General features: G+C 36.2%; 1 protein-coding gene and 1 long non-coding RNA gene across 19 annotated transcripts in view; one reads left to right on the forward strand and one right to left on the reverse strand.

The window, feature by feature from the left end:
- Positions 1-27,315, reverse strand: part of NCOA1 (nuclear receptor coactivator 1) — a 220,766-nt gene that overhangs the window by 90,485 nt on the left and 102,966 nt on the right. For 17 of the 18 annotated variants that reach the window (XM_042982385.1, XM_042982371.1, XM_042982372.1 and 14 more), the window contains 2 exons: positions 15,531-15,683; positions 2,338-2,443 (listed from right to left, as the gene is read on the reverse strand). In XM_042982385.1, the coding sequence (XP_042838319.1) occupies positions 2,338-2,426 (89 nt within the window). In that variant the 5' untranslated portion in view covers positions 2,427-2,443; positions 15,531-15,683. The remainder of the gene's footprint in view (positions 1-2,337; positions 2,444-15,530; positions 15,684-27,315) is intronic. The other variant, XM_042982383.1, reaches the window with a different exon arrangement.
- Positions 937-11,222, forward strand: LOC122237420. The gene is made up of 3 exons (XR_006215971.1): positions 937-1,603; positions 7,465-7,551; positions 11,039-11,222. It is a non-coding gene; the product is annotated as an uncharacterized LOC122237420 (long non-coding RNA).

The following is a 27,315-nucleotide window of genomic DNA, read 5'->3' on the forward strand; positions in this document are numbered from 1 at the left end:
GACTTACAGTGAGGAGAGGACAGTGTGGGTAAGGGTGTGAGAAAAAAAGAACTCTCAATGCTTGTTATTTGAAGAGCAATGTGGTGGTGACCTAGTTAACATAAAGATGAATACAGATCCCAAAGAAACTCTCACATATCAAGTAGGAGGTGTGGAAACTGATACTACACTGTATGTTAACTAACATGAATTTAAATAAAAAATAAACAAACAAAAATAAAGTAGGGAGGTGCATATGAGGATGTTCCTTCGCTGTAGTGCTAGTTGTAAGAGCAAAAATTTCTAACAGAAAGGTTGTTTATAGGGAAATGGATTTTTCAAATGGGATACATTCCTGTCTTACAACATTTAATCAAAAGGTGACAGAACTGAAATCTATATATATTTATATCTCAAGATGCATGCTGGAAAAAGTATACTCTAGAAAAATATATACAGTATACAGTATTGTATCATATGTATACTTACAAACATTCTGTATTACTCACCAGTTCATATATATATGTAATTATTAAAAATGGAGAAATTAATTGCAGACAAATCAATGTAATAATTAATATTTTACTACCTTATTCAAATAAGACTATACAAATATGATAAAATATTAAAAAATACTAACAATACCACAAAATATGAACAATTATATGTAATGGATATATATAGTTCCTTAGCGTCTATTCTTAACATAGATTTTAAAAATTTCCCCAAATAAAAAATTAAATCTAAAAAACAACAGTTTTATTTATTTATACTTTTTTAAAATATCTATTTATTTTTTGAGAGAGAGACAGAGAGAGAGAGAGAGAAAGCACAAGCATGGGAGGGGCAGAGAAAGAGAGAGGGGGACAGAGGACCCAAAACAGACTCTGCACTGACAGCAGGGAGCCTGACGTGGGGCTCGAGCTCACAAACTATGAGATTGTGACCTGAGCCGAAGTCAGATGCCCAACTGACTGAGCCATCCAGACACCCCTATTTATTTACTCTTACATTTTCCTTTGAAAAGGACTGACTTTACATACAGATAAAACAAGAACATTAACTTTGACAACACAAATCTGGATTGTATCTCAATATCAACGTTCCTCTGAGCATCTGGACACTTACCTGTGGTTATGAATACTTAAGTTATGATCTGTGACAGTCCTTTTAATTGATCAACTTTTCTCTCTCCAGACTGGAGCCCTGGCACTTACTCCCCTGTTAAAATCCTTTCTTTATCCCCCATGAGAAAGAAGCACGTAATCCAGGGACAGAAGAATCTTCTGCCACTTCACTCTCTAGATCAGTGATGATCAATGGGGGCCATATTGCTTTCCCCATCCCTGACAAACATTTGACAACTGTCTGAAGACATTTTTTGGTAGTCACAACTGATGTGACACTTTGGTTATCATAACTGATGGAAAGATGCTACTGGAGTCTAGTGTGTGAAAGTCAGGGATATTGCTACGCATCCTACAACATACAGGAGAGCTGCCCACAGCAAAGAATTATCTGGCTGACAAGGTCAATAGTGTGAAGGCTGAGAAAGCTTTCTCTAGATCCTAGAAGATGAATGGAGTAAGATCCTCTCAGGTGGGAAGCTGTTCTTTTGATGCGAGTGAGTTTCTTTCTCTGGCATTTGTTAGAATCTCCTTAGCAATAATTCTCTTTTAGCCTATTTAAGGTGATCATATTCCTTATGATACACAAATATTTAATTCCACAAATAGGCATTCTTTAAAATCCTAATACTAATATTATAAAAATAATGATATTTCTTAGTTCTGCTAACATAACGTTCTAAGATAGCAGGTTGAGGATATACAATAGACTTATTTATTCACGTGACAAATATTTACTATGTCCTTACTATATATAAGCCACACACTATGCTACAAACTAGGCATATAATAGTAAGAACGGACAAGGTCCTTACCAAATAGCAGCCTAAGCGTGTAGTGGAGAAGCCAGAAATTCACGAAATAATCACATGAACTAGTAAAAACCTGAAATTATGGATCAGAGCTATAAACATACATGTGAGACAGATACAGGAATGGGGAGACTTAACATAATATTTATGGAAGTAAGAGAAGGCTCCTTTTAAGGTGGTAATGTCTAAGCTGGTATCTGTTGAATGTATAGGTACTGACTACAAGAAATCTAGAGGGAGCAAGCTAGATTGTGGGAGCAGCATGTGCAAAAGTCCCGGGGAAACAAGAAAACATGGGGAGTATAAGGGACTCCAAGAAGAACAGAAAACTTGGAGTAGATTTAGCAAGAACTCTTAAGTGGCAATGAAAATGATAAAGAAGCTCTCCTAGATCTAGACTAAGAAAACAGTGTTCCTACCTTGATGCCAGTGTGTCACATGGCGATCCTTTCCTCTTATGTGAGTCTGGGTTAGCAGGGTCGGATGAACTGTCCCCGAGGCCACTCATGTTGAAAAACTTCACACCTAAAAAAGGAAGGACAACAATGAGAAATCTACTCTGGTGAGCTTTCTAACCACAGGAGAGGAGGAAGCTCCCTTATGTTAGAAGATATCTAAACACTATAGGGTCTCTGTGAATACCTAATTACAGCCATCATAAAAGTATCCCCATCTATACAGAGTCATCAGCTATTTAGTGTTTCTACACTTTCTTTTCTGTATTTGTAAAACAAAATAAATAGTCCCTTATGAAATCACAAAGGTCAAACAGGATGAAAGTATTATGAGAATAATGAAATAGACACTGAAATTTTATTTCAGAGAAAAAAATCACTTTCAGATGTTTCTAAGAACAAGGTATAACTGGGAGTCAGAGAAATTATTTCTTATATGTATTTATTTTAGATTGTGCTTTGAAAAGAACTTGAAACAACTTTTACTCATAAGGTTTGGGATTTTATACTGCTAAGAAAATAAATAATACATCTACAATTAAAGTTGAAGCAATGAATTAGATTTGGTACTTACCAACTCTGAATTCTATATTCCTAACCTTGTGTTTATGTAGTCAGGCGACAAAGATCAAATGTTTAGTCTATGTTAGGATCTTGGTATAGATGCCAGAGAACACAAAGTCATTTCCCTGAGCACGCCAGTCAGGTCTCTCTCTCACATGTTGTGCCAGGTAGTGACTACACTTACAGATCCACTCTGACTTGTCCCTATCAACCACTATTCTCTGTAGAATCCCTAACGAAACTCAGAATCCTATCCCTGGCCTTATATTCATCACGACCTTTTGTATGTTATTAGTGCCAAACAGCATACCTCCCCCATTTGTTTTCACCCCATCTACCCTTGAAAAAGGAAAGAAAATCCTTGCTAAATGGGAAAAACCTTTAACTTTTCCTTTTCCACAGCAATGACAACTGTGCTTATAAAGCTTATAAAGAATGCTGAGATCCATAAAAATCTCTCACATGGTTTTAATTAATACATGTGAGCAAATCCTTTTTCTCTAGTCCTGAAACTTACTGTCTCTAGCCTGTCCTTTGTCAATACCAAAGACTGTCAGTTCCCCCTTTTCTGTGTACAAATAATAACTAAAATTCTAATCATGAATTTATTATTTCATGCAACAAAAGGGGCACATTCTGAATTTCTCCCACATGAGAAGTGCAGTTCATAAAAACCTCCAACGCCTAGGATTGCAGTCTTGTAATTGCTTTTTACTTTTCTCCTTTACTCCTCATTTCTAATCAGTATCCATGTCCTGTCAATTCTTCCTTAATAAGAGATCTCAGATTGTCCCCTCCTTTTTATTCTCAGATATAGTTATGATTCTAGTTGGAACCCAATGCTTCATTCTGGATTAATGCAAGATCCATGTATCTGGTTTCTCAATTCCAGTCACTCTCACTTCTAATCTGTCCTATAAACAGCACCTAAACCATTCCTGCTCAAATGTCATTTCCAAGATATCAGTTCCCTGATGAGGAATCAACTGGATCCCCCTACTGGAGCATGGTGGTTGAAAGCATGGGATGTGGGGTCAGAAAGGCCTTACTTAAGTTGAAGTCCTGGCTTAACCAGTACCTACTTATTCTTGGGCAAAGTGTATAATCTCCTTAAACCTAATTCCTCATCTATAACATACAGATAATAATTACCTTCACCCACCTTCAGATCTGTTATAAGGACTGAACGAAACAGTGCATGTAAAGAGCATACTCTAGTTCCTGGAGAATGCTGACTGTTGTTATTTTCTCTTTAGACAGAGAGCTCCATGAGGGCCTAGGGTTCACTTGTGGATAACTCATCCCAAACCTTCTTATCAATAAATACAATGGACACTTTTCATGCCTTCATTTGTTAGTGCTCAATATATGCTATTATTATTATTATTATTATTATTATTATTATTATTTTATTGGCCTACTTGGAGCAGCATTTGAAATAACCTTCTGAAACACTGTCACCCATTGGCTTCTGTGATCCCATACTTCCTTCATTTACTTAACAAATAAATCAAGCATCTATCATGCATCAGACACTGTGCTAAAAGCTGAGCAAATAAATGGTCAGCAAAATAGAGGTTCCTGCCCTCAGGGAGCGGGAGAAATAAGCAAATAAGACACAAAAGTAACATATAATTTTAAACTGTGATAAAAGTTACAAAGGAAAAGAATACAAAAGGAAAAGGAAAAGGAAAAGAATAGGAATAGAATAGAATAGAATGTTTCTCATAGAGAGAAGCAATAGAGGAGACCTAATTTTAATTGGGGCCCTCTCCAAAGAAGTGATGCATAAATCAAACCTGACTAGAACAGTGTGGTTTTCTTCTGATCTTATTCTAAGTACTTTTTGCCCAATTCTTGGGGGTCAGAATTCCTCAAGGTCCTCATGTCCAAGGCCTCTTTTTCCCTCAGACTACATACATTATCCTCGGGTGATACCACTCACTCAGCCTGATATCAAAACACATCTCTATACTGATTATCCCCAAATCTCCACCTCTAGCTCAGATCTCCTAAGTCTCAGAGCCATAATCCAATACCTCACCAGCTATCTCCATCCAGATGTTACCCAGGCACTTCAAATTCAACTTTCCAAACTGAACTAAACCTCACCTCATATATTTCTTCTTTTAGTTGGTATGCTGGAGTCCTTCTAACCTCTTCTCTCAAAACCCATATGCAAGCAGACACCAAGATTTGTCAATTTTTATTTCCTAAATATTTCCCAAATCCATCCCTTCTTCATAGCCTCCTCTCATCACCTCCTGCTGGACCATTTCTTTTTTTCAAATGTTTATTTATTTAGAGAAAGAGAGAGAGAGAGAGAGAGAGAGAGAGAGAGAGAGAGAGAGAGACATAGTATGACAGGGGGAGGGACAGAGAGCGGGGAAAGAGAGAATCCCAGACAGGCCTCGATCCCACGAACTGTGAGATCATGACCTGAGCTGAAATCAAGAGTTGGACGCTTAACCGACTGAACCACCTAGGCGCCCCTCCTGCTGGACTATTAAAATAGCCTTCCAGATGGTCTCCCTGAGCCACCAGAGCAGGCTATCAGAAATGTAAGTCTGATCATCTCCATCTCTTGTTTAAAATCCTTCACTAAATCCTCACTGCTGAAAGAACAACATTCAACCTCTTGGACATAATATACAAAGTTTCCATCAGCTCTCATCTACTGTGCGTCAATTATAGAATTTGGTGAATAAGTGACTAAACATCTATTCAATCATGTACTTAACAGACTATATATGTTATATATTATATATGACACACATATATATAATCCATAGGAAACAGAGACACACACATGTAGATTATGTATGTTAATTTTAGTTCTGACACTAAGGAAAGACTTTAAAAATAAAATCCTTGGTTATATTCCACGTTTCCAGAAAAGGAAAACATTAGTCAGAAAACTTTAAATTGATCCAACGTGGGTAGCCCTAATTTCACCAGCAACAAATATTTACTGAGTTCCTAGTATATGCCAGCCTCTGTTCTAGGTACTGGGGATACGACCGTGAATAAAATTTATAAAAATCACTGTCCTCATGTCCTCATAGAGGTTCATTCTATTGTAAGGCAGAGAGATAATAAATAAAATTAAAAAGTAAATTATAGAGTATATTAAAAGGTGATATGTGTTGTAGAGGAAAATCAGGCAAAAACAGAGGTGTAAGTGTGTAGAAGGGAAGGGACAGCAGTTTTAAGTAGCATAGTTAGAAAAGGCCTCATTGAGAAGGTGAGATAAGAGCAAAGACTTGAAGGATGTGAAGGAAAGGGAAAGGTATCTGGAGGAAGAGTGCTCCTGGCAGGCGCAAAGGGAAGGGCTGTAAGGCCTTAGCTGGAGCATAACTATGCTTTTTGCAAAAGATGAAAGAGATCAGTGTAGTTAGAACCAGGGAGTGAGGGAGCAGATGAGCTCAGAAAGATTACACGATGAGGCTACATCGTGTAAGGCCATAAAAACCATTTTAAAGATTTTAGCTTTACTCTGACTGAATTAAGCAATCAGTGGAGGGTTAAGAACAGAGGAATGACAAGATCTGATTTTCATTCTAAGACTTCTGCTATAAAGGGTAAGTACAATCTTTCTCATTTCAGTAATTTGGTATTTAAGTTTCCAACTGCTAAATGGACTTTTTCACTTGGATATCCCACTGTCTCCTCAAACTCAATTTGTATAAAATATGTTGGATGTTTACGTTCCAGACTTCTGTTAATGATGAATAAATGAGATGAGTTGCATTGTGGAGTAATGTCATCATAAAAAATACTTGTTAAATCTCTTGTGGTGGGGGGAGAGGAAGGACCCATGATAAGAAAAATAATTACAGTAATTGCAAGGTGGACAACCTCAATGCAAAGGCAAACAGGCCAGACTTGTAAAAACAATCACCACAATAAAAAAGATGTCAAAAGACTCGACATGTTTGTTAGTATCTCTTCTGAAACCCAAACACAAAATAATAATCATCTAAGTGATATATTACTGTAATTAATACAACTGCTACCTTCTTTTCCTAAGAAACTCACAGAAGCATAAATGAGGTTATCACAAAACCAAATATCGCAGAAGAAGCCACCTCATTCTATATTCACATAGAAATAAAATGCAATGTTTTTAAATGTATTAATACAAATAATGAAATTATGCAATAACCTTTATAATAATGGGACATTAATTCTAAACTTTTCAACAGCAATAGAAATAAAAGAGAGCAGAAAATGAAGGGGGGAATATAATGAAAGATAAGACTCTGGAGTTCGCTAAACCAAAAGAAAGGAATTAGCTAATTCCCACCTCATGCTCAGGGGCCACTTCTTACTTCCTTATCTGCCTATCTTCTTTGCCTCCAAAGACATTAGGTTATACCTATCTGAGAATTTACCCATCTGGAATTCTACTGACTCTCAAAATAGAAAGGGCAATATACTATGCTTATTATACTATACTATACTGTACTATACTATACTGTATACTATGCTATAAATTATAATTCTTTTGTTTGTCTCCCATTCTAGATTATGAACTCAAAGCCAATTACTGGATCTTTTTACTGTATATCCAGTATCTAACATAATGCCTAAAAGATACAGAAGCTAAGACAGGTGATGCATTAGAAGTGATTATTTAACTAAGATGACATGTAAAAGTTTAAAGGATATTTCAGATATTTTATGGTTAATATATTTTCTGGAATCATTCATAAAGCTTTGGAATTCTTTCCTATAAGTGAGACTATGAGCTTATCTGAAATCCTTTTTACCCTATTTTCAATGGGGGGAAAAAACCCAAGCCCTATCTTCTTGATCCAGAAACTGGAGAACATCTCTTCTAATTTTGAAAAGGTAAAAATATACTATTTAGGGAAAACCTCAAACAATATTTCATAGTACTATAAAAACATAAAGTCATGTCACAGTGATACAACTGTAAACATAAATAATATAATTTCATAGACTGGATCATTTTGAGCAACAAATAAACCTAGATTGAAAATAAGATCCCCCATACTGTGCTCCCCTCAGACTACTGGCTAGAGATTGACATCTTCTAAATTTATCCAAGATTCTGAGGCTGAGGAGACATTAGACAATAACTCAACAGCAGCCAGACAGGCTGACCTACCAAAATAAGAGCCAACAGTAAGAAGCTATGAGAGGGTCACCAACAATTTGCTGATGATATGATTCTGGTATTAACTGCTTTCTATTTACAAAACACAATATACAGATAGTGGAATGCAAATCCCCTGATGAGTGAAAACTATTACAGCTGTTCTATTTGTGGAGTGGCTTTATATATGCCAGTAAGGGTACTTAAATAAGGTTCATTAAGAAAAGAATGTTGGTTTCAGGAAACAATTTGCATACCACCTTTTAAAAAGAGGTAAGGTTTCTAAGTCAAAGTACCCTGCTGATTTAAAAAGAGTTGCTAAGTTATACTCAACCTCATGCAATCTGTAGAGAACAGTTTTGGGAATCAGAAACCACATCTATCTCAAATAGATCAGACAAAACCAAATAGGTGAGGCTGAAGAAATAGGTCAGTGTTTTATATTTCACTTGAACTATAAATTTCTAGAACATAAGAAATTGGTCACTCATCTCCCAGATTTAGCTGAGAATCACATAATTTGAAAAATAAGTAACAATATGTTAGTAAACAGCTCTAATAAATATACTTCAAAATGCTTAGCAGGCAATTAGCACAAAGCAGCACAGACATGATGAGAGGGACATTCTGAGGGCCGAACCTCTCCAATTTGACAGCTGTATGAAAAGAATCACATAGGAAAATCATTATAAACAAAGAGCTCCTGCAGTGGGCAACTGTCAATAAAGAAGTATTTCTCAGACTGGCATCTTCAGACACTTAGGGTTCTCTAAAAGAAGTTTTCAATTTCTCTTGTCTTTTCATTGCAATGTCAACTGAAATCTTTCTCAAGTGATAAGAAAGTATTGGGATTTACATCGCCTTTTTTATGGTTGGATACTTTTCCATTGTTTGTATACATCACATTTTGTTTATCCGCCAGTTGATGGCCATTAGGTTTTTCCATTTGGGGGCTATTTATGAGGAATGATTCTATGATCATTTATATACATAAATGTGAACATGTCTTCAATTCCCTTGGTATTTTAGAGTGGAACTACTAAGTCATAATAATGTAACTCTCTTTAGCTTTTTGAGAAACTGTCAAACTGTCTTCCACAGTGGCTACAGCAATGTACAAGCATTCCAATTTCTCCACATTCTCACCAAAAATTGTTATTTTATGTTTTGTAATTTTATTTTAATTCTGGTCGTCTTAGGAGGTGTGAAATGGTATCTCATTACCGCTTTGATTTACATTGATTTCCCCAATCAGTAATGACACTGAACACCTTTTCAGGTGCTTATTGACCGTTGTGTATCTTTTTTTGGAGAAATGTCTATTCAGGTCCTTTGCCCGTTTTTAAGTTGGGTTATTTGTCTTTTTTTGTTAAGCCATGAAAGTTCTTTATATTAGGGTACTAAGCCTCTACCAGATATATTATTTGCAAACATTTTCTTTATGAACAGTTTTTAATTTTGATGAAATCCAATTTATCTATTTTTTTTCTTGTTTAGTAAGTGCAATGCCTGGACTTCCTTAAAGACAATTTCTACTGATTGCTATTCTTCCTGGGTATATACCATACTTTCTTGTTTCTCTGAATGCCTCCTAACTTCTTGTTAAAAAAGCAGATATTTTGGGGCACCTGGGTGGCTCAGTCGGTTAAGTGGCCGACTTCTGCTCAGGTCATGATCTCGCGGTCCGGTCTGTGAGTTCGAGCCCCGCGTCGGGCTCTGTGCTGACAGCTCAGAGCCTGGAGCCTGTTTCAGATTCTGTGTCTCCCTCTCTCTGACCCTCCCCCGTTCATGCTCTGTCTCTCTCTCTCTCAAAAATAAATAAACGTTTAAAATAAATAAATAAATAAATAAATCCCAGATATTTTGAAGCTAATGCCTAAAAAAGATTTCCTTAAAGGTCTGGAAACAAAAAGTCTCTGAATCCACAAAGCCAGAGACCAAAATTCAGATGGTGGCTCTCCCTGGCCCAGAGAAGAACCCCTACCCCAATAAGTCTCTGCCACAAATGGCCTGCCAGGATCTGAACTCTTATGCCCAGGAATAAAAAACAAAGGCAAAGAAATGGATTCAAAGCAATGAACTCTTAAAAATAAAGACATCATTTTTTCTTAGTTCATTGGTTCTATAAAACATCTGATTTTTCTTAAAATGTTTTTTACAGTAAAAGAAAATCTTGTGCAAAATATTTTATATATTAATAATAAAGAAATTATCAAGGATTTAATACTTTAAATTCTACAAGTGTGTCATGTCTGAAGTAATACATTTAATAAATTTATGTTTAGGTTAAGAGACAATGCTTTTTTTCTTTGCATTATTTTTTTCTAAACGGAAAGAATAAGTTTGGAAAAACTGTAAAAGTTTATTTTTTGTTTTTTATTAACAAAAATATAGGAAGAAGAGAAAAATCAGTTTTAAAACCCAGTATTTTAAATCCCTCTCATTGACTTTATTTAAAATTTAATTTTTTAAAGTTAAAAAATAAACATAAACGCATTCACCTTGCTAAAATATTCCTATTGAATGAATTTGTCCCTGAGGAAAAATAGTTGGCATATGAAATACATATTTGTGGCAGCTATCATAGTAAAACAACTGGGCAGAAACACCCTCAACATTTCCTTGCAAATCCATGAAATTAAATGATTCCAGTTATCATACAATTACATTGGGTAATTAATAGATATACTGTATATGACTTCCAAAAATCGGTACTATATCATTCTAACTTGTGGAAGATATGTTGGTATTTCTTTAAAAAAAAAAAAAGATTAAAATCAGTCTTCCTAGCCACAGCTCTCTTTAACTGTGTAAACAATAAAATAAGTGTTTGATATTTACTTGCATGTGCACAGGAGAAGAGTTTGTAATAGTTTAGCAAAGAGGTAACAGCCTTGAAAATGGTGGTCATAGATGTAAAACTAAGTGATAAAAATTTCACTCTCTCTCTTTTTCCGTCAATTCCATTCTCCTTCACAGATTCAGAAACTAATGAGCAGAAGAGAACGAAGATCAGTGGCCAGAAGAGAATGAAGATCAGCTTTAGATACAGATAATCTACAGATGAATATCCAAACCCAAAATCACATTTACTACATGAAATTATTCCAATATCTGATCAGAAGTTGTTCAATTTCCCACAAAGTATTTCAGAAACTCATTTCAGAATATAGTATGGTTAAATGTACATATATAAATCAGTAAAAGAAAAATAAACATACTGAAATTTGATCCTTAACATTATAAGGCAGTAGAAGTACCAAGCTGCATGGGTTAATAATTTGCCAAAACAATGAAATTATATTTTGAGGGCACTAGAAAATGATCAAGTCAGGTAAGCCTCCAGTTAATTTTGGGATCATCCCCCTAGCTGGAGCAGAAGTGGCTTGAATGAAATCACAATACAAATGTACATACAATCCTCATTACCCAAATTTGCAGAAGAATATGCATTTTTTAAAGCCTAGCTTAAAACTTAAGTCATCCTACTTGATTCATTTATATTTGGCAAAAGCCTTATTGACACCCATGGGGAAACCAAAAAAAAAAAAATTCCCCAAGCATCTCAGGTGAATAGCTAGTTAAGTAGCATTTATATTTCCTCAATGATCATACTAATTGCTCTAGTCATATCCCTTCCAGTACAATGCCCAACAAATGGCCAACTCGAAACAAGTGAAACTCAAATTTCACTTTTCAGTGTTCTCAACAGAATAACACCTATGAGAGTAACGCTTGTAATTTTTTTTAAATTTTTTAATGTTTTTTTTTTTTTTTTGAGAGAGAGAGAGAGACAGAGCATGAGCTGGGAAGGTTCAGAGAAAGAGGGAGACACAGAATCCGAAGCAACCTCCAGGCTCTGAGCTGTCAGCACAGAGCCTGATATGGGGCTCAAACCCATGGACCGCGAGATCATGTCCTGAGCCAAAGTTGGACACTTAACTAATTGAGCCACCTAGGCGCCCCAGTAAGGCTTATAAATTTTAAACTGGAGACTCAGATTCAAAATTTCAGAATCAGAGGGACCCCAGCAATTGTCATCTAGTACACTGTTCCTCAAACTTTTTGACTATAGGCCACTTAAGAATATACAAAATGCCTATCTTGCCTGTTCCCATTTTCACAGTATCAAGTCAGTAACAAAGAATTTGAGCAGAAAAAATAATAAAAATTGTTCACAAAACAGTAGGCCTATTAACGTGCATTTAATTACAAGATAGGACAATAATAATAATTGTGTGTGTGTGTGTACAGTTTATGTATTTTATTATGTATTAACTCATTTACTCTTCACAACTGCCCTATGAAGTATGCATTATTATTTCTACTTACAGAATCACTGATTGAGTTCAACAATTTTATCTTACAAACTACTGACAATGATGATGATGATGAAGATAACAATGATGATGACCAACACTTACACAGGATTTACTATGTGCCAATCATTGTTCTAACCATCGAATTTACATTTTTTAACATTTATTTATTATTGAGAGAAAGACAGAGACAGAGCATGAGCATGGGAGGGGCAGGGAGAGGAGGAGACACAGAATACGAAGCAGGCTCCAGGCTCTGAGCTGTCAGCACAGAATGTGACACGGGGCTCGAACTCACAAATGGCAAGATCATGACCTGAGTTGAAGTCGGACGCTCAACCGACTGAGCCACCCAGGGACCCCTGGAATTTACATTATTTACTCATAAACCTTACTAATTCAATTCACTCATAAAGTATAAGACAGGTAACTTTATAACCTATTTACAGATTGTAAGAAATGAGGAAACTGAGGCATAGAAACATTACTTGATCTGCTTAACATCATAAGTAGCAGAGGTAAAAATCATTAAGTAATTTGGCTCCAGAATCTGGCTATGCTTTAACTCATATAACTAATCTATAGTCACATAACTGAGAAGTAAAAAGCCAACAACAGATTCCCAATATTTGCTTTTGCTTCTACATTAAAATGCTTCTTCATTAGGAGTTCTCTCAGAAAAGCTGACATTAAATTGTGCCACCTCTAGAAATCCTGGGTGGTATTTACAGGGAGTTTCAAACACACGAACAGAGAGCCTTCTCAATTCTTCATCCAAACGTCACACAAATAAATAAAATTGATTGGATACCCAGTCCTGACTTCTCTCATCATTATAATACAAAACCAATTATTTCTTATAAATATAATTTACCTTAAAATATAAACGTGTTATTCCTTCAAAAAGTTTTGCCATACAAACCCTAATTTTTGTCCAAAAATTTATAAATCTTGGATTCTAAGATCATATATATACATCCACACACATATAAAATTCTTTTCAATAACATCCAAATCATCTTTAGGAATCTACCTTCTGGAATTCTGGGCTCCCACCATGTTTCAACAGACTTTCCCCTGAAAAAAATCTTTACAGGCTTTGTTCTACCAGATAACATTCTCAGTTAACAAATCCATGAATCTCCAAAGTCCCATATCATAGTCTCTTTAGAAAGGAACAAAGATGGAAACAGATATCAAGTTCAAAATGAGTGCTATTATACGGAACAGCTGACCTGTACTCTCCCAAAATGTCCATTTTATGGAAGACAAAGAAAAGCTGATTCTAGGTTAAAGGAACCAAAGAGATGTAACAACTACACAATGTGTGATTCTGGATCAGAGGACTGATAAAAATTTAATATGAACTCTAAATGCGATAATAATAATAATAATAATAATAATGAAAATGTTGTTTCCTGAGTTTCATTATTATGTTGTGGTTAAGCAGGAGAAACACACTGAATATTTAGGAGTGGAAGAACGTAAATGTCTACAACTTCCTCTCAGATGATTCAGCAGCAGAAATAGTAGCAAATATACAGAGAGATAAAGCAAACATAACAAAATGTTTCCAACTGGTGAAAGTGGGCAATGGGCAATACACAGGGCCTACCAATCTTGCAACTATGTGGCAGGTTTAAAATTATTTTGATAAATGTTAAGGAGAAATAGAGAAGATAAAAATCTTCATTGTGATATGAAGAAAAGAGACTTCTTAGAGTCACTCAATGAAAAAGGAGTTAAAGAAAAACACACCTAAGCCAGAGTTCAGTCACTAGATGATTCTGTTTTCTCTCCCTTTCTCTTTCATAAATATAAACTCCTCTCTCTCTCTCTCTCCATTGGGAATTAATAGTCTGATTTCAAATAATAGAAAATACAAGTTAATAAATATATCTCCAGTTAAATGAAAGCCAGAAATCTGGAGTCTGTTCTAGAAACCAATGAGACTTTATTTATTTTTGTTAAATTAAAAAAAAAAAAGTTTATTATTTTGAGAGAGAGAGAAAAAGACAAACATTAGCAGGGGAGGGGCAGAGAGCAAGGGAGACACAGAATCCAAAGCAGGCTCCAGGCTCCGAGCTGTCAGCACAGAGCCCGACGTGGGGCTCGAACTCATGGACCACGAGATCATGACCTGAGCCGAAGTCGGACGCTTAACTGCGCCACCCAGTTGCCCCTACCAATGAGACTTTAAAGAGAGAGGCAGTAGGATTATTTTGCACCTCCACCCCCTGCTTTAAAGCACTCTGCTGCCAACAGATAGTCTCGCCTCCATCTCCCAAATTCATTGTTTATCCCAAACACAGGTATTGTTTGTCAGCCAACTAAATCTAACTGCCTTTAACATCTATGGTGGTTAAAGCCCACTCTTCAAGCTGACAGCTATCACTCCACGGTGACAACCGTCTTCTCCTTTAAAAGTGAGTAGGTGGGTGTGCAGCTGGGCAAGGATGAGGGAAGCTCCTGGGGTGCTAATATTGTTTTACTTCTTAACCTGTTTAACAAATATGTTTGGCACATGATAATTCAGGAGTTCTACACTTAAAATCTGTAACTTTTATCTGTATAGTGCTATAATTCAATTTAAAAAATCTATTAATTTTAAAAAGCCTCCTGCCAAAAGTCCACTTACTGATCTATCATTTTCTGATTAATCTTCAGCTTTTTACCTACTGTCTTGGCTTAGTGCATGTTTATCCTTCTAACATAGGCTTCTATGATCACTGTCATCTTTGTGGACACACAAGAACTATTCCCTCAGGGAGCTCACAAACTCTTTGAAATCAGCTATGTAAAAATGCCCAAATGTAAAAAAATGGGCACCAAATATAGACTGAATGACTGTACACATGTTAGAAATATACAGACCAAATCTAGGGATGGTTCAGTATAGTTTTTCTGCTTGCCATTTTTAATTCAATGAGGAGGTTCTCACTGTAAAATATTCATATGAACCCTATAATCATTTCAATGTGCATTAAAGTGATTCATAAAGTGTAATCTAGAACATTTTCATTTAGGAATGTCAGCAGATGTTTTATAATAACTTTGAAACTTTTAAATCAAAAACATATTTCCATCGGTAATCATTTTCCCTTCATACTTTTGTATAAACAAAGCTCTTTAAAAACAGTTACAATTCCCACCTGGGAGACTTCTTTGTTCATAATGAGTCCTCAAAACAGATATGGTCAAATCTAGCACTCCGGAGGGTAGCTTACAGGGAAGTGGGGTAGCGATGTATCCAGAGATGGCTCTAGTTTCTTCACTCTCACCTCATTTAAGGCCAATTATGCAAACTAAAAGGAGAAGAAAAAAATAAAAGCAGAAGGGAGGTTAGATTGTTTTTGTTGTTTTAGTCTCTAAGAAATGACAAAGGTCAGAAATGCTGCATAAAGAAAGAAAATACAACTTTTAAAGCCAAATGGAAAAATATTTCCAAAAGACAATGGATGAAGATCTGATTTTACAGCTGAAGTCCTTTCTGGTGATTAAATATGTATTCCTATCTAAGGCTGCTGCTTAGGTAATACATAATTACATTCTGCCCTTAATCTTCTGAAAGTCATTTATATGTCTTTAAAAAATTTTTTTCTGGCTGCATTTGCATGTTTATTCTTCTTTTTAATTAAAATACTGATTGTTCATATTTTCAGTTTTCATTGAATACTTTCTTTGATTTCTGTAATACTTCTAACTATGCATTAAAGTTACTATGTTATTTTTACTTTTGAATTTTTTTAAATGTTTACTTATTTACTTTTGAGAGAAAGAGAGTGAGCAGGGGAGAAGCAGAGAGAAAAGGAGAATCCCAGGCAGGCTCTGTCAGTACAGAGCTCCATGCAGGACTTGAACCCACGAACTGTAAGATCATGACCGGAGCCGAAATCAAGAGTTGGAGGCTTAACTGACTGAGCCACCCAGGCACCCCACTTTCAAATTTTTCACTGAAAAACTTTATAAACTTTTTTAATAAAGTTCATTCACTTTTTGAGAGAGAGAGAGAGAGAGAGAGAGAGAGAGAGAGAGAGAGAAAGCCAGCCAGCCAGAGCATGAGTGGGGGATGGGTAGAGAGCAAGAGAGACACAGAACTCAAGCAGGCTCTAGGCTCCACGCTGTCAACACAGAACCGAACACAGGGCTCAAATTCATGAACCGTGAGATCATGACCTGAGCAGAATCAGATGATCAACCAACTGGGCCACCCAGGTGCCCCTTTACAAACTTTTTATATTCGTAATACTTTAAAATTCGTTGAGCTTTGGTTCCAGTAATAATGGACTATCTCACATTGGACTAATTTGCCCTTAGATAACAATTATTAACTCTGGACAAAATATTAAAATAACTGTTCAAGGGCTCCTGGGTGACTCAGTTGGTTAAGCCACTGACTTCAGCTCAGGTCACGATCTCAAGGTTCGTGAGTTTGAGCCCCCACCCCCCCTCCCCACCCCTCCAATCAGGCTCTGTGCTGACAGCTCAGAGCCTGGAGTCTGCTTCAGATTGTGTCTCCCTCTGTCTCTGCCCCTCCCCCATTCACGGTCTCTCGCTCTCGCTCTCAAAAATAAACATTTAAAAATTTTTTAAAAAGTTAAAAGTAACTGTTTAAAGATACTGAAAGTGACCAACAGCCAGCAGAAACGTAGGGGATTTGATTATTAAAAGAAAGGAACCATACTGAGATGAGATGTATTCGTACAACTCTACCTTAAGAGAACTCTTCCCAGTGTATCCCCCGTAAGTACTGGGAGGCTAGGGCTAAAGAAGAAAACCACAGTCTCATTGGCATCTAAGAGCTGACAGAAAGCTGACGATAGGAGGGGAAAATCATGGTAGGAAGGGTAGTACAGTACAGGGCAGGGGGAGCTTAAATCTGTCCACAAATGCTCAAATCTTTGGCTGGTCCCTGAACTGCTCATGCACTGGGAGACTCCAAATAGCCCAACAGAAGGCAACAGCTGGAAGACTAAAAAGCTGAACAGAGATTTCGGCTTCCTACCACAGGAAAGACACAGTTTGGATTTTGAATCCTGCCAAGTTAAAAGGGCCTGGTGAACACAACGGACTTCTCACAGAAACCACAGAAGGGCCACATCTCAGGGTAAAGACTATATTCCAGGAATAAGGATTCTCCTAAGGCTAAGGGCAAAACTGAAATAACATCTGGTGTGACAAAGTATAAAAACCAAACCTCTATAATTTCAAGGTGATCCGTCAGTAATATATTTTTAATTTTATTTTGAAATCCTTAGAGCCTCTCATCTTCACAAGAAGTAGTAAAAGTGGTACAGAGTGATCCCATGTACTCACCGCTCACCTACCCCGATGGTGACAACTTACATAATTGCAGTGTATTATCATAAGCTGAGAAACTGATTGGCACAATACAATTGTCTAGACTATAGACTTTACTTGGATTTTGCCATTTTTTTCATGCAATCATAGTTTGTTTTTTGTATATCTTTGTTTGTAATTCTATGGCATTTTAGGACATGTACAGATCCATACACCATACCACAACTTAGATTCCCTTTTGCTGTTTATAATCACACCCTCCTCCCCTTTCCTTAATTGCTGGTAACCATTTATCTGTCCTCTATTTCTATAATTTTTTCACTTTGAGAATCTTACAAAAATTGAATCAGATAGTATGGAAACATTTTAGATTGGCTAGTTTTCTTTTTACTCAGCATAATACCCATGAAATCCATCCAATTTGTTGAATATATCAATAGTTTGTTCCTTTTCATTGCTCCGCGGTATGGAGATACAGTTTTTTGTTTGTTTGTTTTTTCCCACCTGTCGAAGTACAAATGGGATGTATTCTTTTGGGGGTAATTATAAATAAAGTTGCTATAAATATTTGTGCACAGGTTTCTGTGTGAACGTAAGTTTTCATTTCTCTAGGATAAATACCCAGAAATGCAATTGCTGGGTTATATGGTAAGTGTATTTTTACAAGCTAGTTATCTGGAACGAAAATCAATACGCTTAAAAAAAAAAAAATCTACAATACCATCAACAAAATCCAATATACAACAAAAAATTACTAAACATGCAAAAAAGATAAAAACTGTAACTCAAGAACGGGAGGAAAACCTATTACAAGATGATCTAGACGTTGGAATTAACTGGCAAGGATGCTCAAGCCGTTAACACAAGTATATTCAACATGTTATAATGAGTGAACAGATAAGAAATATTGACAGCAAATGGAAACAGAAAGAAATGAAACTTCAAAAAGTAGGCGGTTAAATATCAAAACTTAAAAATTCACTGGATAGGCTGAATCTATTATTAGTTAATAGATTTGAGATGGCACAAAAACAAGTTAGTGAACTTCAAGTCAAAACAATACTCAAGCCAAAGATTAGACAATTCAAAAAAATTAAAACCAACAGTTTAAAGGATAAAAAAAAAATCATTTATGCTTTTAGCAAGATTGTTCAAGAAAAACAAAAGGCAACACAAATTACTGATATCAGAAATAGAAGGAGAAATATCACTTCATATCCTACAAATATAATGTTCACATAATGCAAATCAATTCAGTAACTGAGATAAAATGAAAAATCCCTTAAAATTACTCCAACTATAAAAATAAATAGAAACCCATCTACTAAAGAAAACATTTCATAATTAACACACAACAAAAACAAAACAAAAAACCACAAAAATCAAAACAAAACTCTAGGCCCAAATGGCTTCACTGGTGGGTTCTAGCAACCATTTAAGGAAGTAATAACCATCTTACATACTTTCTAGAAAACAGAAGAGAGATACTCCCTAACTTGTCTTATTTAAAAAAAATTTTTTTTAAGTTTTTATTTATTTTGAGAGAGAGAGAGAGAATGGGCAGGCGAGGGGCAGAGAGAGAGGGAGGGAGAGAGAGAATACCAAGCAAGCTCTGCACTGTCAGCACAGAGCCCAATACAGGGCTCGAACTCACAAACCATGATCATGACCTGGGCCGAAACCAAGAGTCAGATGCTCAACCGACTGAGCCACCCAGGCACCCCTCCCTTTATTAAATAAGCAAATCCCGAATACCAAAACTTGACAAAGATATTACCAGGAAAGAAAATCAGCCTCATGAATACAGATGCAAAACAACAAATTGAATCCAACAATATATAAGAAGGGTAATATACTATGATCATGTGGTTTATCCAAGAAATGTTTCAAATTAAATACCAATCAATGTAACTTATATTACCAGAATAAAAAGCATATAACCATTTGAACAGATACAGAAAAAAAATCTGAGAAAATTCAGCACCATTCATGACAAAATTCTCAGCAAACTAAGAATTAAACGTAACTCCCTTCAATCTGATAAATAGGATGAGTGAAAAACTACATCTAGTATTTTATATAATGGTGAAATATTGGGAGTTCTCCTAATATTGCGAATAAGGCAAGAATGTTCACTCTAGCCACTTTGTTTTATTTTTAAAGATTTTAAGTGACTCTACACCTAACATGGGGGCCTAAACCCACAACCCCAAGATCAAGAGTCCCACACTTTGGGTGCCTGACGGGGCTCAGCTGGTTAAGCATTTGACTCTTGATTTCAGCTCAGGTCATAATCTCATGGTTTGTGAGATCAAGCCCTGTGTTGGGCTCTGTGATGACAGCGTGGAGCCTGCTTGGGATTCTCTCTCCCTCTCTCCCTCTCCCCCTCTGCCCTTCCCCAGCTCTGTCTCAAAATAAATAAATAAACGTTTAAAAAAAAAAAAAAGAGTCCCACACTTTACCAACGGAGCCAGCCAGGTGCCCCATAGCCACTTCATTATTGTAACGGGTGTACTGAAGGTCCTACTCAGCACAATAAGTCAAGAAAAAGAAATAGAAGGAAATTTAAAGAGAGAGAACTAAAATTGTCTTTATTCACTTAAAAATTATTTTTTGGTACCTAACTCTAAGGAATCTCAAAAATAATTACTAGAATTAAAAAGTGATTTGGCAAAGTTGTAGGATACAAGATGAGTATACCAAATCAACTTCCATACAACCACAATTGCAAAATAAAATGCAAAACAAATTCATAATAGCATCAAAAAAACATAAAATACTTAGGAAATAATTTAACAAAAGATATGCAAGACCTATATACTTAAATTTTATAACACTGTTGAAACTAAAAAAGACCAAGAAAAAAAAAGAGGGATTGAATATTTTCATGGGTTCACCAAAATATAATTGTCCCCCCAAATTAATTCATACATTCAAAATTATTACTTTGTGTACATCTAGTACATTGTTATACTATCAATAAATACAAGTCTATTTTTTCTTTTGTTTTACATTTGTAATAGTTTTTTTTAATGCTTGTTTTGGGCTTTTTCTTTTTATATAAAAACTGTATTTTCTCTAAATCATGATTTCCCCTAATGCTGAATTCCATATTAAAGTGTAATGTTTAATGTTAGAAAACTGGGTTATCCTATCACCTGGATTCAAAAGTGCTTACCCCTTATAGTCCCTCTAAATTAAATTAAGTGCTTTTTATATTTTCAAGATTTTTTTTCTTCTGTTGATTTAAATCCACAATTCAAAAACTCAAAGAAACTTGAATTAGCTCTTCATACCGACTTGCAGTTAAATATATTAAATAAAAGGATTTACAGTTAGAGTAGCTCAATTTACATTGTATTTAGTTGAATTTTTCTCACTTTATATGTCTAGCTTATTTGCATTTGTAATAAACAGTGCTCTAGAACATTTTCTTGAATGAAACAATTCATTTCAGTCCTCCTGATACTATTTGGTGTGTTCTTTCAATTGTGAAGCATTTTATCTTTTAGTTTTCCCTCGGTAAATCTGTGTAAGAATTGTTAAGTAGTAACTGACGAGTGGCAAAGATGGCATTGTTCATCTAGTCATCCATATGCTTAGGTTCTGTCATTATTTGGCTTCCAAGGAAGAGCAACCCTCCAAATCACTTACATACTTAATCCTGCAGGTATCATCTTTGCCAAATAATGCCACTCTCTTCTATAAAACCTGAGAGTTTTTACGGGTACTACTTCAAAACCAAGCAGTAACTGAAGCCAGATGGATCCTGCTAATGATTTAGAGTCCTAATGGATTCGTGGTCAACCATGTGAGGAAATGTGAGAACAATGCTAAGGGGAGTGGCTGAGTATAGTCATTTAAAACCTGCACGAAAAATGGAAAAGCACAAGATAAATCCATATTCCAAAAAAATATGTACAGGGGTGCCTGGGTGGCTCCGTTGGTTAAGCATCCAACTCTTGATTTCAGCTCAGGTCATAATCTCACAGTTCGTGAGTTTGAGCCCTGCATCTGGCTCTGCACTCAGAGAGCAGAGTCAGCTTGGAGTTCTCTCTCTCTCTCTCTCTCTCAATCTCTCTCTCTCTCTCTCTCTCTCTCTCCCCCTCCCCCTCTCCCTGTCTCTCCCCTACTCATGGCTCTCTGAGTCTCTCTCTCTCTCTCAAAATAAATAAATAAAAGATAATTAAGATAATTAAAAAAAATAAACAATTAAAAAAATACGTACACAAAAAGATATGTACACAATGATAAATTACTAATACGGAACCAGGAGATAGGTGACACAGAGAACCTAAGAAGACAGGAGGAATGTCCGTAAGTACTAAGAAAAAGATGTTTGATTATTATTGTGAAATAATATTTCACTTTAAGTGAGTTGTCTTAAAATGCATCTCTCCAGTGATTTTTTTTCATTTACTTTAAATTCCAGTATAGTTAACATACCGTGTTATGTTGCAGGGGTACAATATAGTGATTCAAATATTCTATACTTCAGTGATTGTTATGTATTTATCTGGACTATCTGGAGCTCAACATTTTAAGACTTTCCTCACCACCCCTCCCCCAATCCAGAGGAATCCAAAGTAGGAGATCTGATACGGATACTGCAAACTCCTACTGGAACATCATGATTACTGAGCATGTCTGAAGGCTTTCAATTTCAGGTTCCAATTTTCCCTTCCCAGGTAAGGCTTTTCTGTCATCTTTATCTGCTTCCAATGCTGGATTCTGGCACAAGTTCTGGCTAACACGGCACCTCAATTCCTTTATTTTATTTAATTATTAATTTAATTTCTTAAATTCAATCTGATTTAAAAATCAAATGAGGAAGCCAGGTGATAGAAGAGCACATATTATACACCTAACACATAGAGTAAAAAGGAAGCCTATTAATCATTCTCCCTTTGTTATTCTGGAATCAGGCAGAGGTACAGAGCCAGAAATTAAAAACATAGAGATAAATATTATAAGTATCTATGGATTTATCCCAGAATTAACAACAGTAAACATTTTTTATATTTTGTCTTTTTTAAGAAATGAAGCACTACCAATAAATCCAAAGTCCCCACACTTACATAGTGAGTCCACTCTGTTCATTCCCCTCCCTTTCATAGACAGAACCATTATCATGAATTTAATACATCTCTTTCTGGATATGTATATGTGCGTGTACCCATACACAACATACACTGATGTTTTATGTTTTAAAATATACATTTTTTTATTGTATACAACACATATTATGCATTTTCTTGATTTCATGCATTACGTTTTGGAGCTCTATCCTTGCTGAGGCATACATGCGTGTGTGTTTCATTCATACAAATATATGAATATACCTCACCTTAGCCATTCTTGTATTTAAGTGGTCTGTAAATTTTCATTTTTTTTAATATTAGATAGAGAGAGCATACACATACTCAGATGAGCAGAGGAGGAATAGAGATAGAGGGAGAGAGAATCTCAAGAAGGCTCCACACTATCAGCATACAGCCCAATGTGGGGCTCAATCTCACAAGCTGTGAGATCATGACCTGAGCCAAAATCAAGAGTCGGATGCTAACTGACTGAGCAAGCCAGGGGCTCCTGTAAATTTTCATTTTTACAGAGAATACCTCAATGAGTATTCTTGGACATGGCCTCTTATTCATTTTTTCATATGCACAAGTGCAAGAATTTCTAGTGGCAATATCCAGAAGTGCAATTTCTGAATTACAGTAGTTGTATATCTTTCTCTCATCTCACCACTTGTCAAATTGCTTGCCAATATGGCTGTTTCATACTCCCACAAGCAGTGTGTATAAGAGAACCATTTTCCCCATATTCTTTCCAACACCTGATATCATCAGAATTTATTTTTTAACCAGTCTAATGATGAAAGTGGGAATTCATTTCAGTCTGAATTTCCTTGACTATTATGGAGACTGAACATTTTAGCTGACTATGTGGCTATCCCATGTGGTATCCAATACCAGTTGAACTGAGTACACAATTGGCACTTTTCTTCCTTTATGCTGGGTACACAATTGGCACTTTCAGTTCTGAGAAATTTTCTTGGATTATATTCTTTTTTCCCCAATTTATTCTGTTCTCTTTTTTAGAACTCCTAACACTAGGAAGTTGACCCTCCTACATTCATCTTCTTATTTATTCAATCTTCTGTTTATCATTTCTTTGCCTTTTTGCTCTACTCCTAAAAAATTCTCAATTTATTATCTAATAATTCTACTGAGTTTTTCTATTCTGCCACATATTCTTAATTTATAAGAATTCTTTGTTTTCTGAATGTTCTTTTTAAAATATCGTATTCTTGCTTTACGGATGTAGCATCCCATCTTTCTGAAGATATTTCATACACACATATGGTATATGTAGATGTGTGTGTGTGTGTGTGTGTGTGTGTGCATATACATAAAATTTTCCCGGCTGTACAGTCTGTTTTCAGCAAGTTGTTTTGTATTCTTGATTTGTTTATTTTGGTTTGTTATTCATAGTAGATGCTTTCCTTAGATGTTTGATGGAGTTTAGACCTTTGGAAATAAAAGGTTTATTTAAAGCTCTAAGTACCTGGGGCTACTGACTGTAACCTTCAATATAGGGCAACTTGGGCAGGCTCTTCATTAGGTCACAGATATTGATGTGAGAAACCTGGTTCCCATTATCTATCACTTATTTACTTATCTGCTCAACACCTGTGTATACATAAAGTGGCTTCAGAATTGTTAACCTGTACCCCTACAAAAAACAAATTTACCAGAGTACAGTATTTATGTAAAGTCCTTTTTGCCTTTAGTTTTTTTCTTAATGGGCTAGTCAGATTTTTCATAGAAGATTCTTCTTTCTTCCTGCCTAGAGGAAAAAGGCCTCAGTTGGGAAGCCAATAATAGAGAAGAGGGCAGGGGCTCTCATCATTGAAAATGCCAATGCTCCCTCCACCTTCAATGTGCCTGTTGTCCATTAGGCCAGTAGCCAGCCCTCTTTCTTCAGCCAGAGAATATACTTCAAATTGCCCACTGTCAAGATGAGAGCAGTGCATTAGAACAGTGGCAAAAAGTGAAGAAAATCCATGCATTTAAGTGTTTCTTAAACATCTTTCAAACAATCCTCCTTATTTTAGTCCCCTAGATTCATCTTCTTCACCTTCTTGCCCTCCTTCCCCTTGCCCTTTCAGAGTTACACAATACTACCACTGTGTGGGCCCTTTGGAGATTCACCAGTACAAATTCCATTAGTCCTTAGCTTTCTCCATGTAAAACTAGGCTTTCCTAGGTTTAATAAGATTGCTACCACTCTTCTAGCTGTGTTTCAGCCTTGAAAATTTTGCCCTATTTTTCTCCAATTCTTCGTCTGGATTTATGACTAAAAACAACCCAACAACAACCTTTATTGACTTTGTTTTCGTTGTTGTTTAACTTAACTGTGGTTTGGGGAGGGAACAATATTAACTGTGTCCTCAACCTACCACCTTCACCTGGAATCAAATACTATGTTATTATTGGTAATATTTTATTTGTTTATTTTTACTCTTCCTATTATTTCATAATCTTTTTCTTTAAGAGAGAGACAGCATGCCTGAGAGGGAGAGGCGTGGGAGGGGGAGGGAGAGAGAGAGAGAGAGAGACAGAGAGAGACGGAGAGAGACAGAGAGAGAGACAGAGAGAGAGAGAATCTTAAGCAGGTTGCATGCTTAGCGTGGAGCCCAACATGGGGCTCAATCCCACCGTCCTGGGATCATGACCTGAGCCGAAATTGAGAGTTGGACACTCAACCAACTGACCCACCCCATAATCTTTCTTTAAAAATGTTTTTTTATTTATTTCGAGAGGGAGAGAGAGAGCATGTATGTGCATACAAGTCAGGGAGAGGTAAAGACAGAGAGGGAGAGGGAGAATCCGAAGCAGGCTTCCCACTGTCAGCACAGAGCCCAAGAAGGAGCTCAATCTTATGAAGCCCAAGAGCATGACCTGAGCTGAAATCAAAAGTTGGACTCGGGGCGCCTGGGTGGCTCAGTCGGTTGAGCGTCTGACTTTGGCTCAGGTCATGATCTCATGGTCCGTGAGTTCCAGCCCCGCGTCGGGCTCTGTGCTGATGGCTCGGAGCCTGGAGCCTGTTTCAGATTCTGTGTCTCCCTCTCTCTCTGACCCTCCCCCGTTCATGCTCTGTCTCTCTCTGTCTCAAAAATAAATAAACGTTAAAAAAATTAAAAAAAAAAAAAAAAGTTGGACTCAACCGACTGAGCAACCCAGGCACCCCACCCATAATCTTTTTAAAGTTTTGCTTCGCGTATGTTATTAACACCTCAATCTTTTTAACAATTTTAAAACTCACCATCCTGACATTCTCAAGAGCCAATCATCCGTTAAAGCTGCTCAATAACAGAATGAAGTATATGACAGAAGAGCACTAACAACAGGCAGTAAGGCCTCTGCAACAGTTAATTAGGAAAGATTTAAAAAGTACCGGTTCTAGATCATATATACATTAGCTCTTCATGCACATTGTTTGCTACCATGGAGTCTGATTTTGGAAAAGCAGGAAAAAACCCATCTTCTATCAGCAACTGTCACCTTATGACCTCATGAGATGAGGATCAAAAGAAGCTGCGGTCTACTGTTCTTTTCTCTGTGAGAAAGTAAAAGAAACTTTCAAATCTCTAAGGGCAGTAGATTCTCTCCCCCATGCCCACATACAACAACTGTGAAGTGTGATGAAAGTAACTTGTTACCAGTAACACTTATAATTACAATATTTATATATTAATTACTTTGAAAAAATTAGTGCAGATCCAAGGTTATCTTTATTACAACATGACTTTAACTCTTCTACTTTATGATGTACTTTTTGATGAGGAGAAAGAGGGGTAATGTTAGCCAAAGTCCCAGTGTGATGGGACTAGCTGAGGTTACCTACGCTGCCATCCAGTAGTGGGTTATTATAAATAAACCATTAACACTAGTGGCAATTCTAAATTACTTTGGGTACATGGAGTTAAGATTCCATAGTAACTTCTCTGTTCTTATTAATTCCACCCCAAATAAAATTTAAGAAACAAGGCAGCACGTAAAAATTTGTGTGAAATAGGTTTTTCTTAAGAGAGACTATAAGATTTCACAAAAGAATTAAGAACGACGCTACCAACTCTCTTCTTACTGATGGTATAAGAGTCATGCTCTCCAAATCAAAGACAAAAATAATTTAAATGAAATTTGAAATCAAGCCATCATATTAATGTTAAAAACATAGTTTAAGAATGGGTGTAAAGTTTATTTAACTTCTCCATAGTATCTATTTTCTTTTTTTTAATTTATTTATTCTGAGAGAGAGAGAGAGAGAGCACAGGCGGGATAGGGGCAGAAACACAGAGAATCCCAAGCAGCCTCTGTGCTGTCAGCACACAGGCTGACACAGTGGGCGATCCCACAAAACATGAGATCATGACCTGAGCCGAAACCAAGAGATGGATGTTTAACCGACTGAGGCACCCAGGTGCTCCTCTTCTTTGCTTTTTCTTATTAACACAATCTGTGAAGAGGAGGCCCACCAAAAATGAAGACTTTAAAGATGAAACTGTTTATTTTTAAAGTTTTTAAATTTTTTTTTTAACATTTATTTATTATTGAGAGACAGAGAGAC

Source organism: Panthera tigris, chromosome A3 (assembly GCF_018350195.1).
Source record: "Panthera tigris isolate Pti1 chromosome A3, P.tigris_Pti1_mat1.1, whole genome shotgun sequence".
NCBI lineage: Eukaryota > Metazoa > Chordata > Mammalia > Carnivora > Felidae > Panthera > Panthera tigris.